The sequence below is a fragment of the Leuresthes tenuis genome, unplaced genomic scaffold (assembly GCF_036924035.1).
Source record: "Leuresthes tenuis unplaced genomic scaffold, fLeuTen1.0.hap1 SCAF_8, whole genome shotgun sequence".
Lineage (NCBI taxonomy): Eukaryota > Metazoa > Chordata > Actinopteri > Atheriniformes > Atherinopsidae > Leuresthes > Leuresthes tenuis.
Window position 1 is genome coordinate 235642 of NW_027325362.1, and position 25864 is coordinate 261505.

At 51.1% G+C, this 25864-nt stretch overlaps 1 protein-coding gene across 1 annotated transcript; it reads right to left on the bottom strand.

Moving 5' to 3' along the window:
* Window positions 1–6: 6 nt before the first annotated feature.
* Window positions 7–25631, bottom strand: tjap1 (tight junction associated protein 1 (peripheral)). Its single transcript, XM_072390459.1, has 11 exons — window positions 25270–25631; window positions 21764–21853; window positions 21519–21567; window positions 16750–16916; window positions 13928–13956; window positions 12004–12165; window positions 10646–10712; window positions 6491–6598; window positions 6263–6346; window positions 1493–2167; window positions 7–1386 (listed from the first exon to the last, which is right to left on the bottom strand). The coding sequence occupies exons 4-11, from the start codon at window positions 16867–16869 to the stop codon at window positions 745–747; spliced, it is 1887 nt and encodes a 628-aa protein (XP_072246560.1). The 5' UTR covers window positions 16870–16916; window positions 21519–21567; window positions 21764–21853; window positions 25270–25631; the 3' UTR covers window positions 7–744.
* Window positions 25632–25864: the final 233 nt, after the last annotated feature.

Below are 25864 nucleotides of genomic sequence, written 5' to 3' on the forward strand. Positions count from 1 at the left end.
CGGCCGGCGTCACGCGACCAGCGGCCGGTGTCACATGACCAGCGGCCGGTGTCACATGACCAGCGGCCGGGGTCACATGACCAGCGGCCGGGGTCACGCTCACGGCCTCAGACAGGAAGTGACAGAGGCACTGAGAGTCCCAGTGTGCACGTGCACGTGCGTGTGCCCAGTTGTCTCATTTGTTCCCTTCAAAATAAAAGCCTATGTTCAGTAAATGACAATAAAAGGGTTTTCAGTTTAATTTTCTAATAAAACACTCTGACACTGATTCTTTGTCCAGATTTTAGTTTCCAATCAAAACATTGTGGAAACCACAGAAGAAGGAGGAACTCAAAGCCTTTCATGGCCTCCTCCACAGGTGAGTCAGCCCACAGGTAACGACTGAGACGGCTGCTGTCTGCAACTTCACCACAAGATGGCGGCAGCTGTGAGACTGATGGTCACATGATCATTTCAGCTCCAATCAGCTTCAAATACAGACAGGAGGAAGTTTCCTGCGAGTAATGACATCACTGCATCCTTTACCACCTGAGTGCAGCGACAGCTCACCTGTTCAGACCCAGCAGCACCTGCTGCCACGAGCGACCAATCAGAATGCTGCTCAATAAAAACAGCTGAAGAAGAAAATGTTGGAATTCAAAGTACCTTTGTTTGTTTGTAAACAAACATCAGCTGATCAGCGTAGGTAAGGTATGGCTATTTCCTGGATCAGCGGGCAGCCCTGTTGCCGTGGGAACAGCCGGCTCAGTCCAGCAGCGTGCCTTGCTCCTGGGCCCTGGTCAGGCTGTCTTTGCGATGCAGGTGGTGCACGCCCATCCTCTTCGGGCTCTTCTGAGGTCGCTGTGGCACGGCGGTGGCGAGGGCGGGGTCAAAGTCCAGGAGGCGGGACGAGATGACGGGCAGGTCACGGGGGAGGACATCGCGCTCTTCGGCCGAGCTCTCATCTTCTTCCTCCTCCTTATTCCTGCCGGCGTCTGCGGGGCCGGGCGCCACGCTGTCCGCTGTGTCACCGCCGGCGTCCTCCAGGTTCATGAGCAGACGCTCACCCTCCTCCACTGAGCCGCCGTGGCGTGCCTTCCTACCGGGCCGTGGCTCCGTGTCCGTGTCAGTGTCCAGACTGGACCCGCGGCTCGGCGTCCAGCTGCGTGCAGAAGAGCCCTCCTCGCCATCTGAGTAGGCCGTCCTGTGGTGGTCTGAGGAGGAGGAGGCCCCGCCCCCCGCTGCTTGTCTTCGCCTTTGGAGCTCCTGAGCCATCTGGCTGCTAAACGCCGTGCGGTGCGTCAGAGCGCCGTCGCAGGACGGCGCCATCTTCTCCACAAACATCCGCTGCCAGTTGGCGAGCAGGTCCTCCTCCGAGCTGCCGGAGCTTGCCAGGACGCTGGGTGCCTGCGGAAGAGGGGGCGGGGCCACAAGGGGTTAGTGACATCATCACTAGACATCTCGGATCAGTAAGTTCTGGTTTCCATCCTGGAATTCCAGGGCTTCATCTTACCTGTGGGGGGCTGCTGAAGGGGCTGGACTGGCTGGACAGCGGCTCACTTGTGGCCTCCCGTTGCGATGGTGGCGTGCGCTGGTTGGCCCCGCCTCCCCCGCCAGAGGAGGAGGAGGGGGCAGGACTGCCGGGCACCAGCCGCTCGTCGTCGTTTTGCACGAGGCTGAGCGAGATGGCCTGCCGGGTGGCGTAGGTGCAGTTGGGCAGCGGCGAGTTTTTAGGAATCTTGACTTTGTCGTCGGACGAGAACTCGATGACTTTGCGGCCGGGGTAGAGCGGGTGGGGCGGCGGCGGCGCCGGGTACGGGTTCAGCTTCTCGAAGGACGGCGCTCCCCCCGCCTCCTCATCAAGGCTGCTCTGGCTGCGACAGGAACCGTTCTGCTGCGCCACCTCCTGACTGCCGGCGTTCTCCCGGGCCTCGGCGCCCGCCGGCCCGGTCATGTCCACGTGCACGAAGACGTCCTCGGCGACTGGGCGGCCGCAGCTGCTGGACTGGGCGGAGTTCAGAACCAGCGGCTCGGGTTTCTCCAGCACACGGGCGATGACGGAGGTCGGCACGACGTCGGCGGGCGTCAGACTGAGCGTGTCCGGGTCCTGAGGTCCGAGGGCGGGGCCTCGCTCCGGGAGGCTGCTCTTCATGTGTTTGTTGAGCATGTCCTGGAGCTCAGAGGGAAGCTGCAACACACAGAAACCACTGAGAAAGCAGCACTTCCTGTTTCCTGTCAGATTCTACTCTTTATTTCAGCTGCTGCGATTGGTCCGTTGGGTTCATTCAGCCTAAAGTCAGAGTCTCTGCTTCTGTTCAGCTTCGTTAGAGATTATCAGAGTATAACTGACAGGTGATCAATAACTGAACCTCCACCTTAAAGCTGGTCAGTTTAAGACTGCTCTCTTAGGAGAGGACCTAGGACCTTTGGACCTAAGACGGCTCTGTTTGGACCTAGGACCTTTGGACCTAAGACGGCTCTGTTTGAACCTAAGACGGCTCCGTTTGGACCTAAGACCTAGGACCTTTGGACCTAAGACGGCTCTGTTTGGACCTAGGACCTTTGGACCTAAGACGGCTCTGTTTGGACCTAAGACGGCTCCGTTTGGACCTAAGACCTAGGACCTTTGGACCTAAGACGGCTCTCTTTGGACCTAAGACCTAGGACCTTTGGACCTAAGACGGCTCTGTTTGGACCTAGGACCTTTGGACCTAAGACGGCTCTGTTTGGACCTAGGACCTTTGGACCTAAGACGGCTCTGTTTGGACCTAGGACCTTTGGACCTAAGACGGCTCTGTTTGAACCTAGGACCTTTGGACCTAAGACGGCTCTGTTTGAACCTAGGACCTTTGGACCTAAGACGGCTCTGTTTGGACCTAGGACCTTTGGACCTAAGACGGCTCTGTTTGGACCTAGGACCTTTGGACCTAAGACGGCTCTCTTTGGACCTAAGACCTAGGACCTTTGGACCTAAGACGGCTCTGTTTGGACCTAGGACCTTTGGACCTAAGACGGCTCTGTTTGGACCTAGGACCTTTGGACCTAAGACGGCTCCCTTTGGACCTAAGACGGCTCTCTTTGGACCTAAGACGGCTCTGTTTGGACCTAGGACCTTTGGACCTAAGACGGCTCTCTTTGGACCTAAGACCTAGGACCTTTGGACCTAAGACGGCTCTGTTTGAACCTAGGACCTTTGGACCTAAGACGGCTCTGTTTGAACCTAGGACCTTTGGACCTAAGACGGCTCTGTTTGAACCTAGGACCTTTGGACCTAAGACGGCTCTGTTTGGACCTAGGACCTTTGGACCTAAGACGGCTCTGTTTGGACCTAGGACCTTTGGACCTAAGACGGCTCTCTTTGGACCTAAGACCTAGGACCTTTGGACCTAAGACGGCTCTGTTTGGACCTAGGACCTTTGGACCTAAGACGGCTCTGTTTGAACCTAGGACCTTTGGACCTAAGACGGCTCTGTTTGAACCTAGGACCTTTGGACCTAAGACGGCTCTGTTTGAACCTAGGACCTTTGGACCTAAGACGGCTCTGTTTGGACCTAGGACCTTTGGACCTAAGACGGCTCTGTTTGGACCTAGGACCTTTGGACCTAAGACGGCTCTGTTTGGACCTAAGACCTAGGACCTTTGGACCTAAGACGGCTCTGTTTGGACCTAGGACCTTTGGACCTAAGACGGCTCTGTTTGGACCTAAGACCTAGGACCTTTGGACCTAAGACGGCTCTGTTTGGACCTAGGATCTTTGGACCTAAGACGGCTCTGTTTGGACCTAGGACCTTTGGACCTAAGACGGCTCTGTTTGGACCTAGGACCTTTGGACCTAAGACGGCTCTGTTTGGACCTAAGACCTTTGGACCTTCGATGGCTCTCTTTGGACCTAAGACGGTTCTGTTTGGACCTAAGACCTAGGACCTTTGGACCTAAGACGGCTCTGTTTGAACCTAGGACCTTTGGACCTAAGACGGCTCTGTTTGAACCTAGGACCTTTGGACCTAAGACGGCTCTGTTTGGACCTAGGACCTTTGGACCTAAGACGGCTCCGTTTGGACCTAGGACCTTTGGACCTAAGACGGCTCCGTTTGGACCTAGGACCTTTGGACCTAAGACGGCTCCGTTTGGACCTAGGACCTTTGGACCTAAGACGGCTCCGTTTGGACCTAGGACCTTTGGACCTAAGACCTAGGACCTTTGGACCTAAGACGGCTCTGTTTGGACCTAAGACCTAGGACCTTTGGACCTAAGACGGCTCTGTTTGGACCTAGGACCTTTGGACCTAAGACGGCTCTGTTTGGACCTAGGACCTTTGGACCTAAGACGGCTCTGTTTGGACCTAGGACCTTTGGACCTAAGACGGCTCTGTTTGGACCTAGGACCTTTGGACCTAAGACCTAGGACCTTTGGACCTAAGACCTAGGACCTTTGGACCTAAGACCTAGGACCTTTGGACCTAAGACGGCTCTGTTTGGACCTAGGACCTTTGGACCTAAGACGGCTCTGTTTGGACCTAAGACGGCTCTGTTTGGACCTAAGACCTTTGGACCTTCGATGGCTCTCTTTGGACCCAAGACGGTTCTGTTTGGACCTAAGACCTAGGACCTTTGGACCTAAGACGGCTCTGTTTGGACCTAAGACGGTTCTGTTTGGACCTAAGACCTAGGACCTTTGGACCTGAGACGGCTCTGTTTTGACCTGAGACGGCTCTGTTTGGACCTGAGACGGCTCTGTTTGGACCTGAGACGGCTCTGTTTGGACCGAAGACGGCTCTGTTTGGACCTAGGACCTTTGGACCTGAGACGGCTCTGTTTGGACCTGAGACGGCTCTGTTTGGACCTGAGACGGCTCTGTTTGGACCTGAGACGGCTCTGTTTGGACCTAAGACGGTTCTGTTTGGACCTAAGACGGTTCTGTTTGGACCTGAGACGGCTCTGTTTGGACCTAGGACCTTTGGACCTGAGATGGTTCTGTTTGGACCTGAGACGGTTCTGTTTGGACCTGAGACGGCTCCGTTTGGACCTAGGACCTTTGGACCTGAGACGGTTCTGTTTGGACCTGAGACGGCTCTGTTTGGACCTGAGACGGCTCTGTTTGGACCTGAGACGGCTCTGTTTGGACCTGAGACGGCTCTGTTTGGACCTAAGACGGTTCTGTTTGGACCTAAGACGGTTCTGTTTGGACCTGAGACGGCTCTGTTTGGACCTAGGACCTTTGGACCTGAGATGGTTCTGTTTGGACCTGAGACGGTTCTGTTTGGACCTGAGACGGCTCCGTTTGGACCTAGGACCTTTGGACCTGAGACGGTTCTGTTTGGACCTGAGACGGTTCTGTTTGGACCTGAGACGGTTCTGTTTGGACCTGAGACGGCTCTGTTTGGACCTGAGACGGTTCTGTTTGGACCTGAGACGGTTCTGTTTGGACCTGAGACGGCTCTGTTTGGACCTAGGACCTTTGGACCTGAGACGGTTCTGTTTGGACCTGAGACGGTTCTGTTTGGACCTGAGACGGTTCTGTTTGGACCTGAGACGGCTCTGTTTGGACCTGAGACGGCTCTGTTTGGACCTAAGACGGTTCTGTTTGGACCTAAGACGGTTCTGTTTGGACCTGAGACGGCTCTGTTTGGACCTAGGACCTTTGGACCTGAGATGGTTCTGTTTGGACCTGAGACGGTTCTGTTTGGACCTGAGACGGCTCCGTTTGGACCTAGGACCTTTGGACCTGAGACGGTTCTGTTTGGACCTGAGACGGTTCTGTTTGGACCTGAGACGGTTCTGTTTGGACCTGAGACGGCTCTGTTTGGACCTGAGACGGCTCTGTTTGGACCTAAGACGGTTCTGTTTGGACCTGAGACGGTTCTGTTTGGACCTGAGACGGTTCTGTTTGGACCTGAGACGGCTCTGTTTGGACCTAGGACCTTTGGACCTGAGACGGCTCTGTTTGGACCTGAGACGGTTCTGTTTGGACCTGAGACGGTTCTGTTTGGACCTGAGACGGTTCTGTCCTCACACACACTCTGAGGTCTGACGGATCTAAGGCAGCAGTCAATAATCGAGATCAATAACTCAGCCACACACACATTTAACATCCTGTTGATGACCTCAGCTATTCATCTGCGTCATGTGATCACTTCTGAAGTCAGGTTTCCATGGTAACTGCTTCACCTCTCTGGATGACTGAGCTCCAGCAGGTGTGATGACATCACTTCCTGCAGAATTACTGTCGCCATGATGTTGACTGACAGTCTTATGAGGACCGAGTCCTAAGAGCAGGTACTTACGTCGGCAAACTTGTGGTTCCTGAAGTGCGACTTGTTGCATTTGAGCAGCTGAACGGCCAGGTTGCAGTCCTGCCTGTAGCGCTCCTGCACACAGAGAGCAGGTTGGACTGGCAGCCTGACACAGTCTGAGCGCGCTCAGTTTGACCCAACATAATGAAAAGCATCTGCAGCTCTGAAGGTGTTAAAATAATAAGAATGAGAAGTGGGAAAGCTGTTGCTTTGTCTCACGTTGAGCTCCTCCAGGTGGTCAATGGTGTTTTTGGCGTCCAGCAGTTTGTTGGTGAGCTCCACGATCTCCTGGTCCATCGTCTTTTTGTCTCTCTCCACCTTCCGCAGCTGTGGGCGGAGCAAAGACAACATTTTAGACCAATGACTGTCTGGCACAGCTGAGGCAGCCAATCAGCAGCTGGGTCTTTATTTCAACATACATTCAGATCATGTGGGAACAACCCTGACTCTGATCACTCAAACATTCACAGACGACATGTTTGCGGTTCTTACTGAATCAATAAATGATCCATATTTCCTAATCCATCACTCTACAGTTTTCCCAGATCATTTGAATGCTGCAACAGCCAGCAGCGCTGCACAGATACATTAGGGGATGCAGGAACTATAAAACGATCAATCAGATCTGATAGGATCTTGATCAAAGCACTGAAGCTGAAATCTGATCAATAATCAAGTTTCTGTCAAAGCGGCTCAAGCTAAAGCTTGCATGGCAAAGATCGCTCGGAGAGGAGCAAACACCCTGGAGTGTCCAGCCGGCACCACGGGGTCATCACTGAGCATGTGCAGAATAAGACTCTCCAGAGGGTCACTGGACCTCAGAGCCAGAACTGGACCTCAGAGCCAGAACTGGACCTCAGAGCCAGAACTGGACCTCAGAGCCAGAACTGCAGCTCAGAGCCAGAACTGGACCTCAGAGCCAGAACTGGACCTCAGAGCCAGAACTGGACCTCAGAGCCAGAACTGGACCTCAGAGCCACAACTGGACCTCAGAGCCACAACTGGACCTCAGAGCCAGAACTGGACCTCAGAGCCAGGACCGGACCTCAGAGCCAGAACTGGACCTCAGAGCCAGAACTGGACCTCGGAGCCACAACTGGACCTCAGAGCCAGAACTGGACCTCAGAGCCAGAACTGGACCTCAGAGCCAGAACTGCAGCTCAGAGCCAGAACTGCAGAGGGTCACTGTTAACCCGGTCCGTTAACCCGGTCCGTTAACCCGGCCCGTTAACATGTTCCGTTAACCCGGCCCGTTAACATGTTCCGTTAACATGTTCCGTTAACATGTTCCGTTAACATGTTCCGTTAACATGTTCCGTTAACCCGGTCCGTTAACCCGGTCCGTTAACCCGGTCCGTTAACATGTTCCGTTAACCCGGCCCGTTAACATGTTCCGTTAACCCGGCCCGTTAACATGTTCCGTTAACCCGGCCCGTTAACATGTTCCGTTAACATGTTCCATTAACCCGGCCCGTTAACATGTTCCGTTAACCCGGTCCGTTAACATGTTCCGTTAAAATGTTCCGTTAACCCGGCCCGTTAGCATGTTCCGTTAACATGTTCCGTTAACCCGGTCCGTTAACATGTTCCGTTAAAATGTTCCGTTAACCCGGCCCGTTAGCATGTTCCGTTAACATGTTCCGTTAACCCGGCCCGTTAACATGTTCCGTTAACATGTTCCATTAACCCGGCCCGTTAACATGTTCCGTTAACCCGGTCCGTTAACATGTTCCGTTAAAATGTTCCGTTAACCCGGCCCGTTAGCATGTTCCGTTAACATGTTCAGTTAACCCGGCCCGTTAACATGTTCCGTTAACATGTTCCGTTAACCCGGCCCGTTAACATGTTCCGTTAACCCGTTCCGTTAACATGTTCCGTTAAAATGTTCCGTTAACCCGGCCCGTTAGCATGTTCCGTTAACATGTTCCGTTAACCCGGCCCGTTAACATGTTCCGTTAACCCGGCCCGTTAATATGTTCCGTTAACATGTTCCGTTAACCCGGCCCGTTAACATGTTCCGTTAGCATGTTCCGTTAACATGTTCCGTTAACATGTTCCGTTAACATGTTCCGTTAACCCGGCCCGTTAACATGTTCCGTTAACATGTTCCATTAACATGTTCCGTTAATCCGGTCCGTTAACATGTTCCGTTAACATGTTCCATTAACATGTTCCGTTAATCCGGTCCGTTAACATGTTCCGTTAACATGTTCCATTAACATGTTCCGTTAATCCGGTCCGTTAACATGTTCCGTTAACCCGGTCCGTTAACATGTTCCGTTAACATGTTCCGTTAACATGTTCCGTTAACCCGGCCCGTTAACCCGGCCCGTTAACATGTTCCGTTAACCCGGTCCGTTAACATGTTCCGTTAACATGTTCCGTTAACCCGGCCCGTTAACATGTTCCGTTAACATGTTCCGTTAACCCGGCCCGTTAACATGTTCCGTTAACATGTTCCGTTAACCCGGCCCGTTAACATGTTCCGTTAACCCGTTCCGTTAACATGTTCCGTTAAAATGTTCCGTTAACCCGGCCCGTTAGCATGTTCCGTTAACATGTTCCGTTAACCCGGCCCGTTAACATGTTCCGTTAACCCGGCCCGTTAACATGTTCCGTTAACCCGGCCCGTTAACATGTTCCGTTAACCCGGCCCGTTAACATGTTCCGTTAACCCGGCCCGTTAACATGTTCCGTTAGCATGTTCCGTTAGCATGTTCCGTTAGCATGTTCCGTTGGGGTCTGAGCGGCACGCCATGAGGTCTGAGCGGCACGCCACGGGGTCTGAGGGTCCCCCACGGGGTCCGAGCGGCACGCCACGGGGTCTGAGCGGCACGCCACGGGGTCTGAGCGGCACGCCACGGGGTCTGAGCATGCATGTCATATTTCAGCTCGTTTTTATCTACAAAAGGTTTGTGTTGATTCGTGGAGCGGAGCCACAAACACTTCTTATAGGCTGCATCTCTGTGATGGAGGCGGAGCTGAACTGCAGCTGACGGCATTTCAAACCCCGACTGCAACGACCTGGAGTTCAAACGTTCAGACAGAAAACAGAAGAAAACTGAGGATGGAGGGATGAAGGTGGAGGAAACGCAACTGCATGAACCCATGTCTGACTGACGGCGGCCTGATGAAGGTGATGAAGATGAAGATGAGTCCATCAGAGAGCAGCGTGAGAAAAGAAAGAAGAGATGAAGAAGGACAGTCAGACAAACAGGAAGTTGGAAAACGAGTCATTAGAAAGCGGCATCACCGGTTCTCACACTCGTCAGAACACCTGAGGTCCAGTTTCCTGTCACCTGTTCTGATCCGAGACTTAACCAGAACCAAAAACCAGCCCAGAGACAGTTTGGGATCAAATGGACCAAATTGAAAACGAATGCTATCCCCAGTTTGACCACCAGGTGGCAGCCCCCCGTTTCCCACCTGATTAGACTACATCACAGAAAAGCTGTCGGTTCCGTCTGACTCGGATCACCTCGCATTCCTCAGGTGTTCTGAACGAAGTGATCAATCACTGACACACAGCTGTGGGAACAGTCTGATCTCAGATCCACTTTAGTCTCTAAAGTATAAAATAAGAACCTGATCTGAACTCAAGCCCAGAACCAGGAAGTAAAACCCTGTTTTTGGAGTATTTTTCTCTACATGGTTAACTGGAGGAAGGTTGTTCTGGTTCTGAAGAACAGTTTTTAGCTGGATACTTTCATTTTGAACCAGAGTTTGGACCTGTTCAAACGCCCTTTATGATGTCATAACCAGCCACTGTTATAAGTCACAGCTTTTCCTCCGTGTTAATTCATTTATCAGAGTTTATTTCATGTTTCCTCAGATGATAAAAAGTCTAGAACCCAATCCAGTTCTGGAGATTTCACACCGGCTGAACGGTTCTGTCTGGTTCTGTTTAACGGGTTAAATGTTGATGTCATCGACCCGAAGCCATGTCCAACCATCACCACAGCAACTTCCTGCAGCCACTCTGACCTCGTCGCCCCTGACAACCACCCTGCTGTCAATCAGGACTTTTCCACAGTTAATCAATAAACAGCCTCGGAGTGCGTTTTCATTAAGATATTGATCAGCTATTGGCTGAGTGAGATCAATGAGCTCAACACACAGGACCCATTTATTATCAGTGAGATCACAAACTCAGGACCAATCAGGAGCTTCTTTACAGAGCTATCAGGATGAGGTCTCATTGATGAGGCACAAGGTGATTGATCATGTGATCGATCAGCTTTGCCGGATGTATGTGTGTGTGGCTGTACAACAATACTTAAACATAGTTTGTTATTGATCATTATTGATCACACACTGCACATAATCAATAGTTCAAAGAGCCAATCAGCAGCAGATGAAGCAGGTGAATTTTACCAGGGCGTGGAGCTTCTCCTCCAGGTCCTGATTGGCTCTCTGAGACGCCGTGTAGCTGTTCTGGAGTCTGTGGACAGAGACAGTTACAGGTTATACCACGAGTCACAGCGCATGACGAGTCAAAGCCAAGTCACAGCTCATCAACAAACAATTCAACTCAGGTCAAAGGATTCGAGTCACAAATCAGATGGCAGCTTTAGCACAGTCACAGTTTCACTGCTGCCGAGTCACAGCCACAGCTCAGAGACTGTGGGATACCTGGGCTGAGTCAGAGTCAGTTTCACTGCTGCTGAGTCACAGCCACAGCTCTGTGTGGGATACCTGAGTAGAGTCAGAGTCACAGTTTCACTGCTGCCGAGTCACAGTTTCACTGCTGCCGAGTCACAGTTTCACTGCTGCCGAGTCACAGTTTCACTGCTGCCGAGTCACAGTTTCACTGCTGCCGAGTCACAGTTTCACTGCTGCCGAGTCACAGTTTCACTGCTGCCGAGTCACAGTTTCACTGCTGCCGAGTCACAGTTCCACAGCTCTGAGACTGTGAGGGATACCTGGGCTGAGTCAGAGTCACAGTTTCACTGCTGCCGAGTCACAGTTTCACTGCTGCCGAGTCACAGTTTCACTGCTGCCGAGTCACAGTTTCACTGCTGCCGAGTCACAGTTTCACTGCTGCCGAGTCACAGTTTCACTGCTGCCGAGTCACAGTTTCACTGCTGCCGAGTCACAGTTTCACTGCTGCCGAGTCACAGTTTCACTGCTGCCGAGTCACAGTTTCACTGCTGCCGAGTCACAGTTTCACTGCTGCCGAGTCACAGTTTCACTGCTGCCGAGTCACAGTTTCACTGCTGCCGAGTCACAGTTTCACGGCTGCCGAGTCACAGTTTCACTGCTGCCGAGTCACAGTTTCACTGCTGCCGAGTCACAGTTTCACTGCTGCCGAGTCACAGTTTCACTGCTGCCGAGTCACAGTTTCACTGCTGCCGAGTCACAGTTTCACTGCTGCCGAGTCACAGTTTCACTGCTGCCGAGTCACAGTTTCACTGCTGCCGAGTCACAGTTTCACTGCTGCCGAGTCACAGTTTCACTGCTGCCGAGTCACAGTTTCACTGCTGCCGAGTCACAGTTTCACGGCTGCCGAGTCACAGTTTCACGGCTGCTGAGTCATGGCCACAGCTCTGTGTGGGATACCTGAGTAGAGTCAGAGTCACAGGTGTGACTACCTAAGGACCACCTTTCTGTCCAGGATACGAAGCAATGATCCTTTCATTGTGATTTCAGACAGAACCTGGAAAACCACCCCCCCCTCTGCTTCTTCTTCATCATCTTCATCCTGGCGGCTGAAATATCATCACACTCCTCACCTGCGGAACTTGTCTCTCATCTTGTCCAGGTCGTCACGGGTCCGGCTGAGCTCTGCCTCCATGTAATGACGGCTGCCATCAAACTCCGCCTCCATTGCCTCCATCTTGTGTGTAGAGAGGGAAAGGCGGCGCTGCAGGTCCTCATTCTGCTGCTGGAGGATTCTGGGTAACAGGAAGTGTTTTAGTTTAGTGGCTGAAGATGAGGGCAGTGCTCAGACTACATCCACTGTGAAAGGACGGTTCTGCTGCACTGGACCTGAATGAGTGACAGAAAGGCGCCATCACAGTGACTCATTAACCAAAGCATCCATCAGTACCACCATCCAACCAATCAGACAGATTCTGGTACGTTGGTGCTCAGTCAATAACAAAAAACTCATTTAATTCACATTCAGGACATTTGTGAGCAAAACTGCGAACATCCCCGCTGAACTGGGCCGGTTGGACCCCACCTGCGACTCTGAATCCAGGTTTTTTCCCAAAATTTCTGTCGAGTGAAGCCATCGTGATCCACAGACACCTCATTATTAGCACAGATAAAACATGCAGGATTTATACAGAACACATTCCACCTTTAGTTAGACCATTTAGAAGCTTTTTAATGCAAGGAAAACCTAAATCTGTGATTACTTCATCAGTTTGAACCTTCAGAGTCTTCACTGACCAACAGAACCTGCAGCAGCACTCAGTAAAAGCTGTTCTGGAGCCAAAGAAAGACAGAAAGTTTATAGAATCTACAGCAACAGCTTCTGGAGCTTCTCCAAGCAGCAGGTTACCTGCTGACAGGTGAGGGTGTCAGGATTGGGTATAAAAGCAGCTTCCACCAAAGGTTCAGCCTCTCCAACAAGGATGGGTCGTGGCTCACCGCTTTGGGCCAAACTCCATCAGAGAATCATCAATAAGTTCAGGAAATATTCCTCAGAGTCAGACTGGAAAGAACTTTGGTCTTTCAGCATCTACAGAGCAGAATATTGGGAACAGATTCAGGGAGTCTGGGGAAGTCTCAGTGTGGAAAGGCCAAGGACAGAAAGCCCTGTTGGATGAGCTCGGAGCCCTCAGGCAGCACTGCAGGAGAAACCGTCAGGCCACCATGATCCATACAGCCACATGGGCTCAGGAGGAGCTGGGAAAAGCATTTCCACTCAACACAGTCCACGGCTGCATCCAGAAATGTGAGCTGAAGCTGCATCACACCAGGAGGAAGCCATATATCAGCTCTGAGCAGAACCACGGCCCAGTTCTCTGGACTCCAGCTCATCTCAGAGGGACAGAAAGACAGTGGACACGTGTTCTGTGGGCAGATGAGTCCACGTTTCAGCTGCTTCTGGGGAAAACTGCTGAGAAAGAGCATCCAGCTGTTCTCAGAGGAAGGTTTAAAGCCAGCGTCTGTGATGGTCTGGGGCTGCAGCAGAGTCCAGGGCATGGAGGGCTTCATCTGGGTGAAGGTACCACTGATGCATGCTGGATGTTGGAGTTCTGGAGAGACAGATGCTGCCATCAAGGTGACTTCTGTGGTTATTTCAGCAGGACGATGCCAGACCTCATTCTGCAGGACTTCCAGCAGCTTCAGACACACAGAGTGTGTGAGCTCGGCTGCTGCCTGCAGTCCACATCTGTCTCCTGCTGCAGATGTTGGAGCATCATGAAGAGGAGAACCAGACAACCAGGGACTGCTGAGCAGCTGGAATCTGGGATTCAGCAGGAATGGACTCAGATTCCTGGGAAAAACTCATTAAAAAGAGTCATTAAAGGAAGCTGAAGGATGGAAACATCTGGAGCAGCTTCCACTGAGTGCTGCTGCTGCAGGTTCTGGGTTTGGTTCTGAATATAAAGAAGTTAGTCAGAAGACTCTGGAAACCAGTTCTTCGTGTCTGTAAAACCTTTAAATAACTTTTATCTAAGTTTTTGTTGACAGTAGACTCACCTGATCCTGTCAGGGTCTGATAACACCTCCTGAAAAAGAGCAGAACAGAGTCAGAACCCTCATGCTGCTCAGATGGTACAGAATCTGTTCATTCAAGAACTACAAATGAGCTTCAGAGTGAACCATCCTACCGATAGTCTGCAGTAACAACAGGAATAGGGAAGTTTAACCTGGCCAGGAACACACTGCTGCACTTTAACAGTAGATGGTGAACCATTCGAGTAACAAACACTGAAGTCACATGACTTCGCTCACTTCCTGCTTATGTCAACTCAAGACAACTTCGATTGAGAACCAAGAACTCTGGAACAAAAACAAAGGAACAGTGGATAGCTCCAAGAGGTTAAAAAAAGAAATAAATAAAAATCAGACCAAAACCAGTTCCAAAAACTGGTTTCAAATCAGTTCTCAACCCACCCTGAAACCAGTTCCAAACCCATGTTGAAACCAGTCTAAAACCAAGCATGAAACCAGTTCCAAACCCAGTCTAAAACCAGATCTAAACCCAATTTCAAACCCATCTAAAACCAGTTCTAAACCCAATTTCAAACCCATCTAAAACCAGTTCCACGCCCAGCCTGAAACCAATTCCAAAACCAGGTTGAAACCAGTTTCAAACCCATCTAATACGTGTTTTAAACCCAGCCTGAAACCAGATCTAAACCCAATTTCAAACCCATCTAAAACCAGTCCCAAACCCAACCTGAAACCAATTCCAAACCAACCCTGGAACCAATTCCAAACCAACCCTGAAACCAATTCCAAACCAACCCTGAAACCAATTCCAAACCCAGGTTGAAACCAGTTTCAAACCCATCTAAAACATGTTTTAAACCCAGCCTGAAACCAGATATAAACCCAATTTCAAACCCATATAAAACCAGTCCCAAACCCAACCTGAAACCAATTCCAAACCAACCCTGGAACCAATTCCAAACCAACCCTGGAACCAATTCCAAACCAACCCTGAAACCAATTCCAAACCCAGGTTGAAACCAGTTTCAAACCCATCTAAAACATGTTTTAAACCCAGCCTGAAACCAGATATAAACCCAATTTCAAACCCATATAAAACCAGTCCCAAACCCAACCTGAAACCAATTCCAAACCAACCCTGGAACCAATTCCAAACCAACCCTGGAACCAATTCCAAACCAACCCTGAAACCAATTCCAAACCCAGGTTGAAACCAGTTTCAAACCCATCTAAAACATGTTTTAAACCCAGCCTGAAACCAGATATAAACCCAATTTCAAACCCATATAAAACCAGTCCCAAACCCACCCTGAAACCAATTCCAAACCCAGCCTGAAACCAATTCCAAACCCATCTAAAACGTGTTTTAAACCCAGCCTGAAACCAGATATAAACCCAATTTCAAACCCATCTAAAACCAGTTCCAAGCCCAGCCTGAAACCAATTCCAAACCCAGGTTGAAACCAGTTTCAAACCCATCTAAAAACATGTTTTAAACCCAATTTCAAACCCATCTAAAACCAGTTCTAAACCCAATTTCAAACCCATCTAAAACCAGTTCCAAGCCCAGCTTGAAACCTGTCCCAAACCCGGCCTAAAACCAATTCCAGACCCAGGTTGAAACCAGTTCCAAACCCGGTCTAAAACCAGTTCTAAACCCAATTTCAAACCAGTCTAAACCAGTCTTAACATCCTCCAAATCTCCTCCTTCCTATAGAACACAAATGAAAGCTCCTTCTTCATGCGGTTCACCATCTTTTGCTCAGTTTAAACAAAATGGCTGAAGAACAATTCCTCCCCTGACCTACCTTGATGTGGGACAACAGAGAAAGATTAGAAAGTGGACGTTTGTATCTTGGAGACTCTTTTGTGTCCTGAGCCTCCAGCTTTCCTCCTTTGGCCGCCTCTTTAGGCCCTGCCCCCTGCGTGACATCATCATGGCCCTCCAGGGGCTGGCACCAGCTGTCTGGCCGCAGCAGTGATGCCACCCAGTCGTTCCAGCGGCGAGTCCTGTCTGTGGACTCCGCCTGCTGGTTCCCTTGGGCGTGGCGGCGGTTGTGCAGGGGGGTGGGGCTTCCCTGCTCGCTGCCACGGGACCCGCTAAGCAGCATAAGGCGGGCGGGGCTAAGAACCCGGCAGGTGATCTCGTCCAGGAAGTTGGAGAAACGGACCTTATCCTCGAGAACCTGCATCCTCCAGTTCCAGTTGGTCCTGCACGGGGAGGGAGGGGCTGAGGATCGAAGCGAGGACGGCGCCCGCCGTTCTGCCCGGTCAAAAGAGTGAACCGGTAGGTGGCGTGCGCCGTCCTCCAGCAGCTCAACCGACTTCGACTTTCTGATGATGTCATAGGTGTGCTCCAAGCCCAACGGTGCCGGCTGCTTCAGGATGCCCTTAGGGGGGGCGGCGGCCTGCCGCCGGCTGGCGGCGGCCTGCGTCTGGCTGTGGCGCTCTCCTCTGGGCTGACGGGTTGGGGAGTGTTTCCTGACTGGGGCGGAGCTTCTGTGGCGTCCTCTGCTGCTGGACCTCTTAGCGGTTTGGTGATGTCGCGGACCATGGCGAGGACTTGAAACGTGGCAGTCAGACGCAGTGACATCCACCGCCATAGTCCTGGCCTGGTTTGTCCGATTGTGGCGGTGGGCGGGGCTGCTGAAGAGCAGTGGCGGTGGGATGCAGAGCTCCAGACTGGACAGGCTGGAGACGTCCAGCTCGCTATCGGAGGGCGACGGGATCTGGGCGTCACGCCTCGACCTCTCATTGTGCGTCCGCAGACAGCCGGCAGGGAGGCGGGAGGAGTGGGCGAGGTGCTGGGGGGGGTGTGGAGGTTTGTTCAGGGGACATTTGTTTACCTGATTGATGTCGGGCTGCGGTGCAGGCGGCGGCGGCGCAGTGGGCAGGGCGTGGCGAGTCTCACGGTGCTGAGGCGGAGCCTTTCGGTATGGCTTCCTGGCCGGGGCAGCACTCGTCATCCTGGGCCCGCGTCCTTCCTGTCCTGGTTCCAGTCGGTCGGTCAGTCCTGCCAGGAGAACACACGTTAGCCGAGGTAGTTAACAACGCCCGCCGCTCGCCCGCTAACTGCTCGCCACAACGCCTCCACCACGACTGGAGCTGGTTAACGCCGTCACATTCCCAGCCCAGTCCCTCCCTCTGTTCAGATCGATGCTCGGTCGCCCCTGATCAGCATCAAACATGTGTCCGTGTGTGTTACAGTGTGTGTGTGTGTGTCTCTCTGTGTGTGTGTGTGTGTGTGTGCGTCCGTGTGTGTGTCCGTGTGTGTGTGTGTGTGAGTGTGTGTGTTACAGTGTGTGTGTGTGTGTGTGAGTGTGTGTGTCTCTGTGTGTGTGTGTGTTACAGTGTGTGTGTGTGTGTGTGAGTCTGTCTGTGTGTGTGTTACAGTGTGTGTGTGTGTGTGTGAGTGTGTGTGTCTCTGTGTGTGTGTGTGTTACAGTGTGTGTGTGTGTGTGTGTGTGTGTGTGTGTGCGCGTCCGTGTGAGTGTGTGTGTGTGTGTGTGTGTGTGGTGTCCCTCAGGGAATTATTGATCATTGTGTTTCCAGAACAGGAAGTGCCGCAGTATTGATCTGAGCGGTGCTAATGTTAGCCTGTCAGCCTGTTTATGTGAATGAACCAGGAGCTAACATGCTAACGGTCAGACAGGATGTTTTTCTCTACAGTCGATCAGCTGGCTGTGATGTCACTGAGGGAACAGCTGTTAGCCTCTGTTAGCTTAGCATTAAGAACCACTTTGCAGAGCAGTTTCAAACAACCACCTCAGCGTGGATGTTCTCCAGGGTTCTTTCTTGACTTTCTGCTCCATTTGGTCCATCCAGGTCACATGACCCACGCTGCCCTCAGGGAGCCAATGAGACGTCAATCTGTCTCACTCAGAGTTTCCATCTCTGTGAGGACGCTCACTGATGTGAGCAGAACCTCAGCGCTGATGGACAGGTCTGACTTCCTGTTTCCGAACACTAATACACTCACAGGAAGAAAGGGGCGGGGACACTGTGATGTCATCAATTGGTCTGAGAACAGCTTAAGTTCAGTTTGTGACCCTATATGGACAAGAAGGCGGAGCCTAAGAGTGACCGAAAGTGAATGGATAACAAGTGAAGGACGTAATCAGATATCAAAGCCTACATTTAAAGGACTTTTGTCTTTTTAAAGCTAAAGGTGGGGATTTTACAGATTTCCATCACAGCTGGTTGAACAGGTCAAACTTTTAGCTGTCATACACCCGGGAGTCAGAACTGTGATGTTGAAAGTTTGGCCCAAACAGCACCGAAACCAGATCATGTTCAAGGATCCAAACGGGACAGTTTCCGGATTCCTCTCATCTCAATTATTCCCCTTTATGTTGGATAATATTAGTCTCAGCATCTGTGAACCGGGGTTTGACGCCAGTTTTTAACCAAAACTTTGGCTCAATCCTGACCTAATTTGAACATATTTACATCTCAAGTCTTCAGATTTGATTTTTCCATCATGTGGATTTCTCCAATCATCCAAGGTTTGAATGCCATAAGATTTCAGTACCAAGTGGATTTCCAAATCTATAATTATTCCATCATGGAACACTTAGAACTTAAGAGTTAGAAACCTTAATCCATCCGATCGTTAAATGGTTTTGTCATGAAGCACAACATCGGAATAAGAGGGTTGGACAGGTCAACAGCTTCCTGCTTCCATCCTGTGTACTGCAACATTTTAAAAAGGGGTAAAAACAGTTTATGTTCATGCATTTAGCAGGTAGGGTAAGGAACCCTACTGGGGGTAGAACCTTTCATGCAGGATTTGAACCCAGGTCTCCCACATGGAAGGTGGCAATCATACCACAACACTATCCCGTCCCATTTAATAATTAAATGTTATACATCACTCACACACATTCAGGAGATCAGAACCACTTTATCCATATTCTTCCATAGGAATGGAAAAAAGAAGAGTGGGAATAATAATGGCCTTCAAACCATTGGCTCTACCCCTGACAGATAGCAGGAGCAATTCTAACTGTCAGTTATGCCTCTGACATTATTTATGACATCTTTATTTGGTCTAAATCTGACATCAGAATAAAACCGAGGCGACAACCATCAGGTGACCATAAGAATGAAAATGAGTGAGAAGAGATTTGTACGAAAGACCATCTGAAGATCAATCCAGTTGATTTTATGACCCAGAATGGTTCCGAATTCTTTTCAATCACAAGAACCCACTTTATGTGATGCTGGAGTAGCATCTGGTGGCCATCAGAGGTATTACACTCCAACCGTCAGAGGTATTACAACCCAACCATCAGAGGTACTACACCCCGACCGTCAGAGGTATTACACCCCAACCATCAGAGGTATTACACCCCAACCATCAGAGGTATTACACCCCAACCATCAGAGGTATTACACCCCAACCATCAGAGGTATTACACCCCGACCATCAGAGGTATTACACTCCGACCATCAGAGGTATTACACCCCGACCATCAGAGGTATTACACCCCGACCATCAGAGGTATTACACCCCGACCATCAGAGGTATTACACCCCAACCATCAGAGGTATTACACCCCAACCATCAGAGGTATTACACCCCGACCATCAGAGGTATTACACCCCGACCATCAGAGGTATTACACCCCGACCATCAGAGGTATTACACCCCAACCATCAGAGGTATTACACCCCGACCATCAGAGGTGTTACACTCCGACCATCAGAGGTATTACACTCCAACCATCAGAGGTATTACACCCCAACCATCAGAGGTATTACACTCGAACCGTCAGAGGTATTACACCCCAACCGTCAGAGGTATTACACCCCAACCATCAGAGGTATTACACTCCAACCATCAGAGGTATTACACTCCAACCATCAGAGGTATTACACCCCAACCATCAGAGGTATTACACCCCAACCATCAGAGGTATTACACCCCAACCATCAGAGGTATTACACTCCAACCATCAGAGGTATTACACTCCAACCATCAGAGGTATTACACCCCAACCATCAGAGGTATTACACCCCAACCATCAGAGGTATTACACCCCGACCATCAGAGGTATTACACCCCAACCATCAGAGGTATTACACCCCAACCATCAGAGGTATTACACCCCAACCATCAGAGGTATTACACCCCGACCATCAGAGGTATTACACCCCGACCATCAGAGGTATTACACCCCGACCATCAGAGGTGTTACACTCCGACCATCAGAGGTATTACACTCCTACCATCAGAGGTATTACACCCCAACCATCAGAGGTATTACACCCCAACCATCAGAGGTATTACACCCCAACCATCAGAGGTATTACACCCCAACCATCAGAGGTATTACACCCCAACCGTCAGAGGTATTACACCCCAACCATCAGAGGTATTACACCCCAACCATCAGAGGTATTACACCCCAACCATCAGAGGTATTACACCCCAACCATCAGAGGTATTACACTCCAACCATCAGAGGTATTACACTCCAACCATCAGAGGTATTACACCCCAACCATCAGAGGTATTACACCCCGACCATCAGAGGTATTACACCCCGACCATCAGAGGTATTACACCCCGACCATCAGAGGTATTACACCCCGACCATCAGAGGTATTACACCCCGACCATCAGAGGTGTTACACTCCGACCATCAGAGGTATTACACCCCAACCATCAGAGGTATTACACCCCAACCATCAGAGGTATTACACCCCAACCATCAGAGGTATTACACTCCAACCATCAGAGGTATTACACCCCAACCATCAGAGGTATTACACCCCGACCATCAGAGGTATTACACCCCGACCATCAGAGGTATTACACCCCGACCATCAGAGGTGTTACACTCCGACCATCAGAGGTATTACACCCCAACCATCAGAGGTATTACACCCCAACCATCAGAGGTATTACACCCCAACCATCAGAGGTATTACACCCCAACCATCAGAGGTATTACACCCCGACCATCAGAGGTATTACACCCCGACCATCAGAGGTGTTACACTCCGACCATCAGAGGTATTACACCCCAACCATCAGAGGTATTACACCCCAACCATCAGAGGTATTACACCCCAACCATCAGAGGTATTACACCCCGACCATCAGAGGTATTACACCCCGACCATCAGAGGTGTTACACTCCAACCATCAGAGGTATTACACCCCAACCGTCAGAGGTATTACACCCCAACCGTCAGAGGTATTACACCCCAACCATCAGAGGTATTACACCCCGACCATCAGAGGTATTACACCCCGACCATCAGAGGTATTACACCCCGACCATCAGAGGTATTACATAAAACCCAAACGTGCTCTGATTCAACCTTCTGACCAGCTGGAGCAGTCGCTCACCTCGGTGGAAACCTCTCACGGTTCTGAGATAACATCATATACGGGGGGCCCGAGAGGCCACACCCACCGTATATTTACAGCATGGTTTTAAACTAGAGTCTGTCGTAGCTGTCCCTCCTCCTTCTGCACTTCTTCAGCTGATCACTTCCTGTTTTATCATGGCCTGTCTGGTCCAGAATGACCCTGAAGTGAGGCCTATTTGGGCCTGATCCGGTGTTATGTGCGTTTCCACCTGCTATGGTTCAGTGTTTGTACCTCAACTGTGAGCGGCTCCTTCAGACTTCATCCACCGATGGGATAAAATCTGAAAAACAGTAAAACCAAAAGAGTTACATGAAGCAACAGCTGATTTATGAGGTTCATGCTCACATAATCAGGTGACATCAGACTGAAAGAAGACAGAATCATGAACCAGTCACTGATCAAATAAATCCTGGATTCATCATTCTGCCATGAAAGACTTCTTTAGACGCAGATAACGGACACCGGATCATCCTCACCTCAGGCTCTTCATCCTCTCTGCTGCCTAACCTCTCTCAGCCAGCCCGGCCTCTCCTTCTAAGGGCATGTGACCTCACTCCTCCAATGACCTGAAACACAAGACGGACACACAGAGCGAGTCAATGAGGCTGTCACACACATACAAACAGCCAGAGTTCAAAGTTACAGGTGAAGCCTCGTCCCTACATCACACCAACAGTGACCATGAAGGTCTCCAGCTGGAAGCCGGCGTCCGCCAGAGGGTCGAACCGACCTCCAGGGACAACTGGATCATCAGCAAACTCCCCATTTATAAAGGCGAACATTCATCAATAAAGGCAAACTCCCCATTTATAAAGGCGAACCCCGTCCCTCTATAAAGGCGAACCCCCTCCATCCATAAAGGCGAACCCCGTCCATCCATAAAGGCGAACCCCGTCCATCCATAAAGGCGAACCCCGTCCATCCATAAAGGCAAACTGTCATCAATAAAGGCAAACTCCGCATTTATAAAGGCGAACAGTCATCAATAAAGACAAACTCCCCATTTATAAAGGCGAACAGTCATCAATAAAGGCAAACTCCCCATTTATAAAGGCGAACAGTCATCAATAAAGGCAAACTCCCCATTTATAAAGGCGAACAGTCATCAATAAAGGCAAACTCCCCATTTATAAAGGCGAACCCCGTCCCTCTATAAAGGCGAACCCCGTCCCTCTATAAAGGCGAACCCCGTCCCTCTATAAAGGCGAACCCCGTCCATCCATAAAGGCGAACCCCGTCCCTCTATAAAGGCGAACCCCCTCCATCCATAAAGGCGAACCCCCTCCATCCATAAAGGCGAACCCCCTCCATCCATAAAGGCGAACCCCCTCCATCTATAAAGGCGAACCCCCTCCATCCATAAAGGCGAACCCCGTCCATCCATAAAGGCGAACCCCGTCCCTCCATAAAGGCGAACCCCGTCCCTCCATAAAGGCGAACACCGTCCCTCCATAAAGGCGAACCCCGTCCCTCCATAAAGGCGAACCCCGTCCCTCCATAAAGGCGAACCCCGTCCCTCCATAAAGGCGAACCCCGTCCCTCCATAAAGGCGAACCCCGTCCCTCCATAAAGGCGAACCCCGTCCCTCCATAAAGGCGAACCCCGTCCCTCTATAAAGGCGAACCCTTTGGTTTCATTCATGGAGCTGCTCACCGGCACATCATGGAATATAAGTGACATAATCTGAACATGAAACCAGACGCACCTTACACCTGAGCTCATGTTCACCTGAGCTCATGTTCACCTGAGCTCATGTTCACCTGAGCTCATGTTCACCTGAGCTCATGTTCACCTGAGCTCATGTTCACCTGAGCCACACATACCTAAGCTCAGGTGGCGTCTGCAGACTGTTCTTTTGTTCTTCCAGGTTCTGTTCTGGTTTCAGCCATCAGAACAGAACCAGATCAGGCAGGTCTGGAGGTTCTGGATTCCAGAAATCAATACTGATACAAGGCCAATGACATGTGTCAGAAGGTTATGGATCATAATGATCAGCTTTTTGTCTGAACAACGTGAATCAATGAAAGGAGGAAGCTGGGACGTCCCACGGTGACAGGAACGCATCTTACAGGCAACCTCCGACCATCAGCTGCCCGACAGGACTGAGTTCTGCAGAACTGGGTCAGTTGTATTGACTATATTAGGATGAAGTCTGGGTCAGAACCAGACTTCAACACGGGCCGAGCTCAGAGAGGCCATTTTCATGTGTTCTGACCCAAAAATCTTAAGTTTAAACCAATAAAAGGGCCAGCTGAGAGAACCACTCTGTAATCATGGTTCTGCCTCCTCCTTCAGCCCAGACAGCCTTCTGAGGGACTCGGTTCTTTTCAGTTGAGCCGTTTGGACTTCAGTACAGTCACTGTTTGTGGATCCAAAGTACCAAACCGCTCTATGTGGGTTCTGATCCATTAAAAACATTCAGTATGTCAGACCAAGATGTGCAGGACCCTCAGAACCTGATGATGACGTCACAAACCAGGCTTCTATCAATGTTTCTTCTTCAGTTCCAGCACAGAGGTGATCAGAACCACTGATCCTGAACTAATTTAACACCAAACTGAAACTAGCATAGTCACCTCCTCGCGTTTAATGTTCTGGTCCATCTATGATAGCAGAACCAGGAGAAACGGCACCGGCTGCTCATCCGTCTGTACTACCGATGGTCCAAAGTTCTGACGTTTTAACCGTCAACATCAGAGTTCTGTACATCCATGTTCCATTCATCCAAGCAGCTCCAGAACTTCCTGCACACTGGACTTTCAGCGTCCTACAGACTGTTCACCAAACATACAGAACCACCTTGGGTCAGAGTTCTAAAGGTCTTTGACTGGGTTGGTTCAGGTGGTAACCAATCAGAACGAGCCGTTCTAAAACAGAGCCTCACACTGCCCAGTACTTCCAGAACTGTGGGATCGGATTCAGATCCAGGCTAAAAGCTGGACCTCTTGGACCGGACCGGAACCTGCCAAGTTCAGCAGCTCTTTATGCTGACCCACACAGAACCGGTCCAGCTTTTTTAACAGGAACCATCTGGGTCGGTCCTGAGTGATGGCGCCTTGTGGTCATGCGACCCAAGGCCCGCTGACCCACAGGTTGTTTCAGTTTGGGTTCTGATTGACCCACCAGAACGCTTCAAATTTTACCAAAACAGCTTCAGAACCAACAAATGATCAATACTGACCGATCACTACCAGGAAAGTCTGAAGAACAATAACTTCTTTTAACGCCTGAGAATCAGATCAATAACTGATAATCAGTCTGAACTAAGCAGTGACCCATCGCCTTGTCCTGCAGGTCTTCCGGCCTCTGATTGGCTGAGGGGTGCAGGTGTGTTCACGGTGTTTTTCCACTCAGCTGTCTGCCAGGCCCTTCTGCTGCCCTCAGTGCTGTCTGCCAGGCCCTTCTGCTGCCCTCAGTGCTGTCTGCCAGGCCCTTCTGCTGCCCTCAGTGCTGTCTGCCAGGCCCTTCTGCTGCCCTCAGTGCTGTCTGACAGGCCCTTCTGCTGCCCTCAGTGATGTCTGACAGGCCCTTCTGCTGCCCTCAGTGCTGTCTGACAGGCCCTTCTGCTGCCCTCAGTGCTGTCTGACAGGCCCTTCTGCTGCCCTCAGTGCTGTCTGACAGGCCCTTCTGCTGCCCTCAGTGCTGTCTGACAGGCCCTTCTGCTGCCCTCAGTGCTGTCTGACAGGCCCTTCTGCTGCCCTCAGTGCTGTCTGACAGGCTGTCGGGGGACAAACACAGTCTGGTTCCGTCCGCAGCACACCGGACCGAACGGTCCCTAAACACCGTTCCGACACCGCCATCCCACTGCCCGTCAAATGGAGCAGAACCTGCTCAGACCGTGAACTGGCTCCAACCGTGGCCCAGTTAGCCGCAACAACAAGCTGCACCGCCTACCACACGGACACCAGTACCGAACACGCCGAATCATCCGAGCCGCCAGCTCCTCATTAGTTCGGAACCACCCCACCCGCTGCAAGCTTACCTGAAGGCCGGTCTGCGCGGTGCGGTCCGGGAAGACTCCTCAGACAGCTCCCGGAGAGCGGAGAGGACAGAAACTTTATCCGGAGCACCGGTCTGCTCCTCCGGCGGGGAGGGAGGGAGGGAGGGAGGGGACGCAGGGAGGAGATAGGGGGCTCCGAACTGATCCGAGGCCCGGGAAGAGCGCTGAGGTCCGGCGAGCTGGACAGAGAAGCAGCAGCAGCGGGAGGAGAAGGATTCGGCTGAGACGCTCCGTTTGACGGCAAAGAATCCGCTCAGAGCCGCTCAGAGAAAGTTGATCCGCTGCCCTGTTCAGCTGTCGCCATCTTTACCCGCGGGGTTCGATGGGTAATCCTCAGGAATCCCGGCCCGCCTTTAAACCCCCCTGACGTCCTGCGCGCTGACGTCACACACTGGCTGCGCCGCTTGGAGCTGCGTACGATGAGTGGAAAGATGGATTTCAACACTTTACAGATCCAGTTGTCATCAGCTTGTTTTTACAGAACTTTCCAGAACAAAAGCGCCAAAACAAAGAACCCAGAACCGACAACAGGACGGCTTGGACAGAAAGTCCAACAGAGGAAAGGAATCAACCCTGA

Bases quoted from the DNA above. Each gene is read 5' to 3' on its own strand.
- tjap1 (XM_072390459.1), bottom strand. From the start codon at position 16,869: ATGACGAGTGCTGCCCCGGCCAGGAAGCCATACCGAAAGGCTCCGCCT. The intron at 10,713-12,003 runs GTGAGGAGTGTG...CTCTGTCCACAG, and splicing joins ATGAGAGACAAGTTCCGCAG to ACTCCAGAACAGCTACACGG. The intron at 6,599-10,645 runs GTAAAATTCACC...CTCCGCCCACAG, and splicing joins AGGAGAAGCTCCACGCCCTG to CTGCGGAAGGTGGAGAGAGA.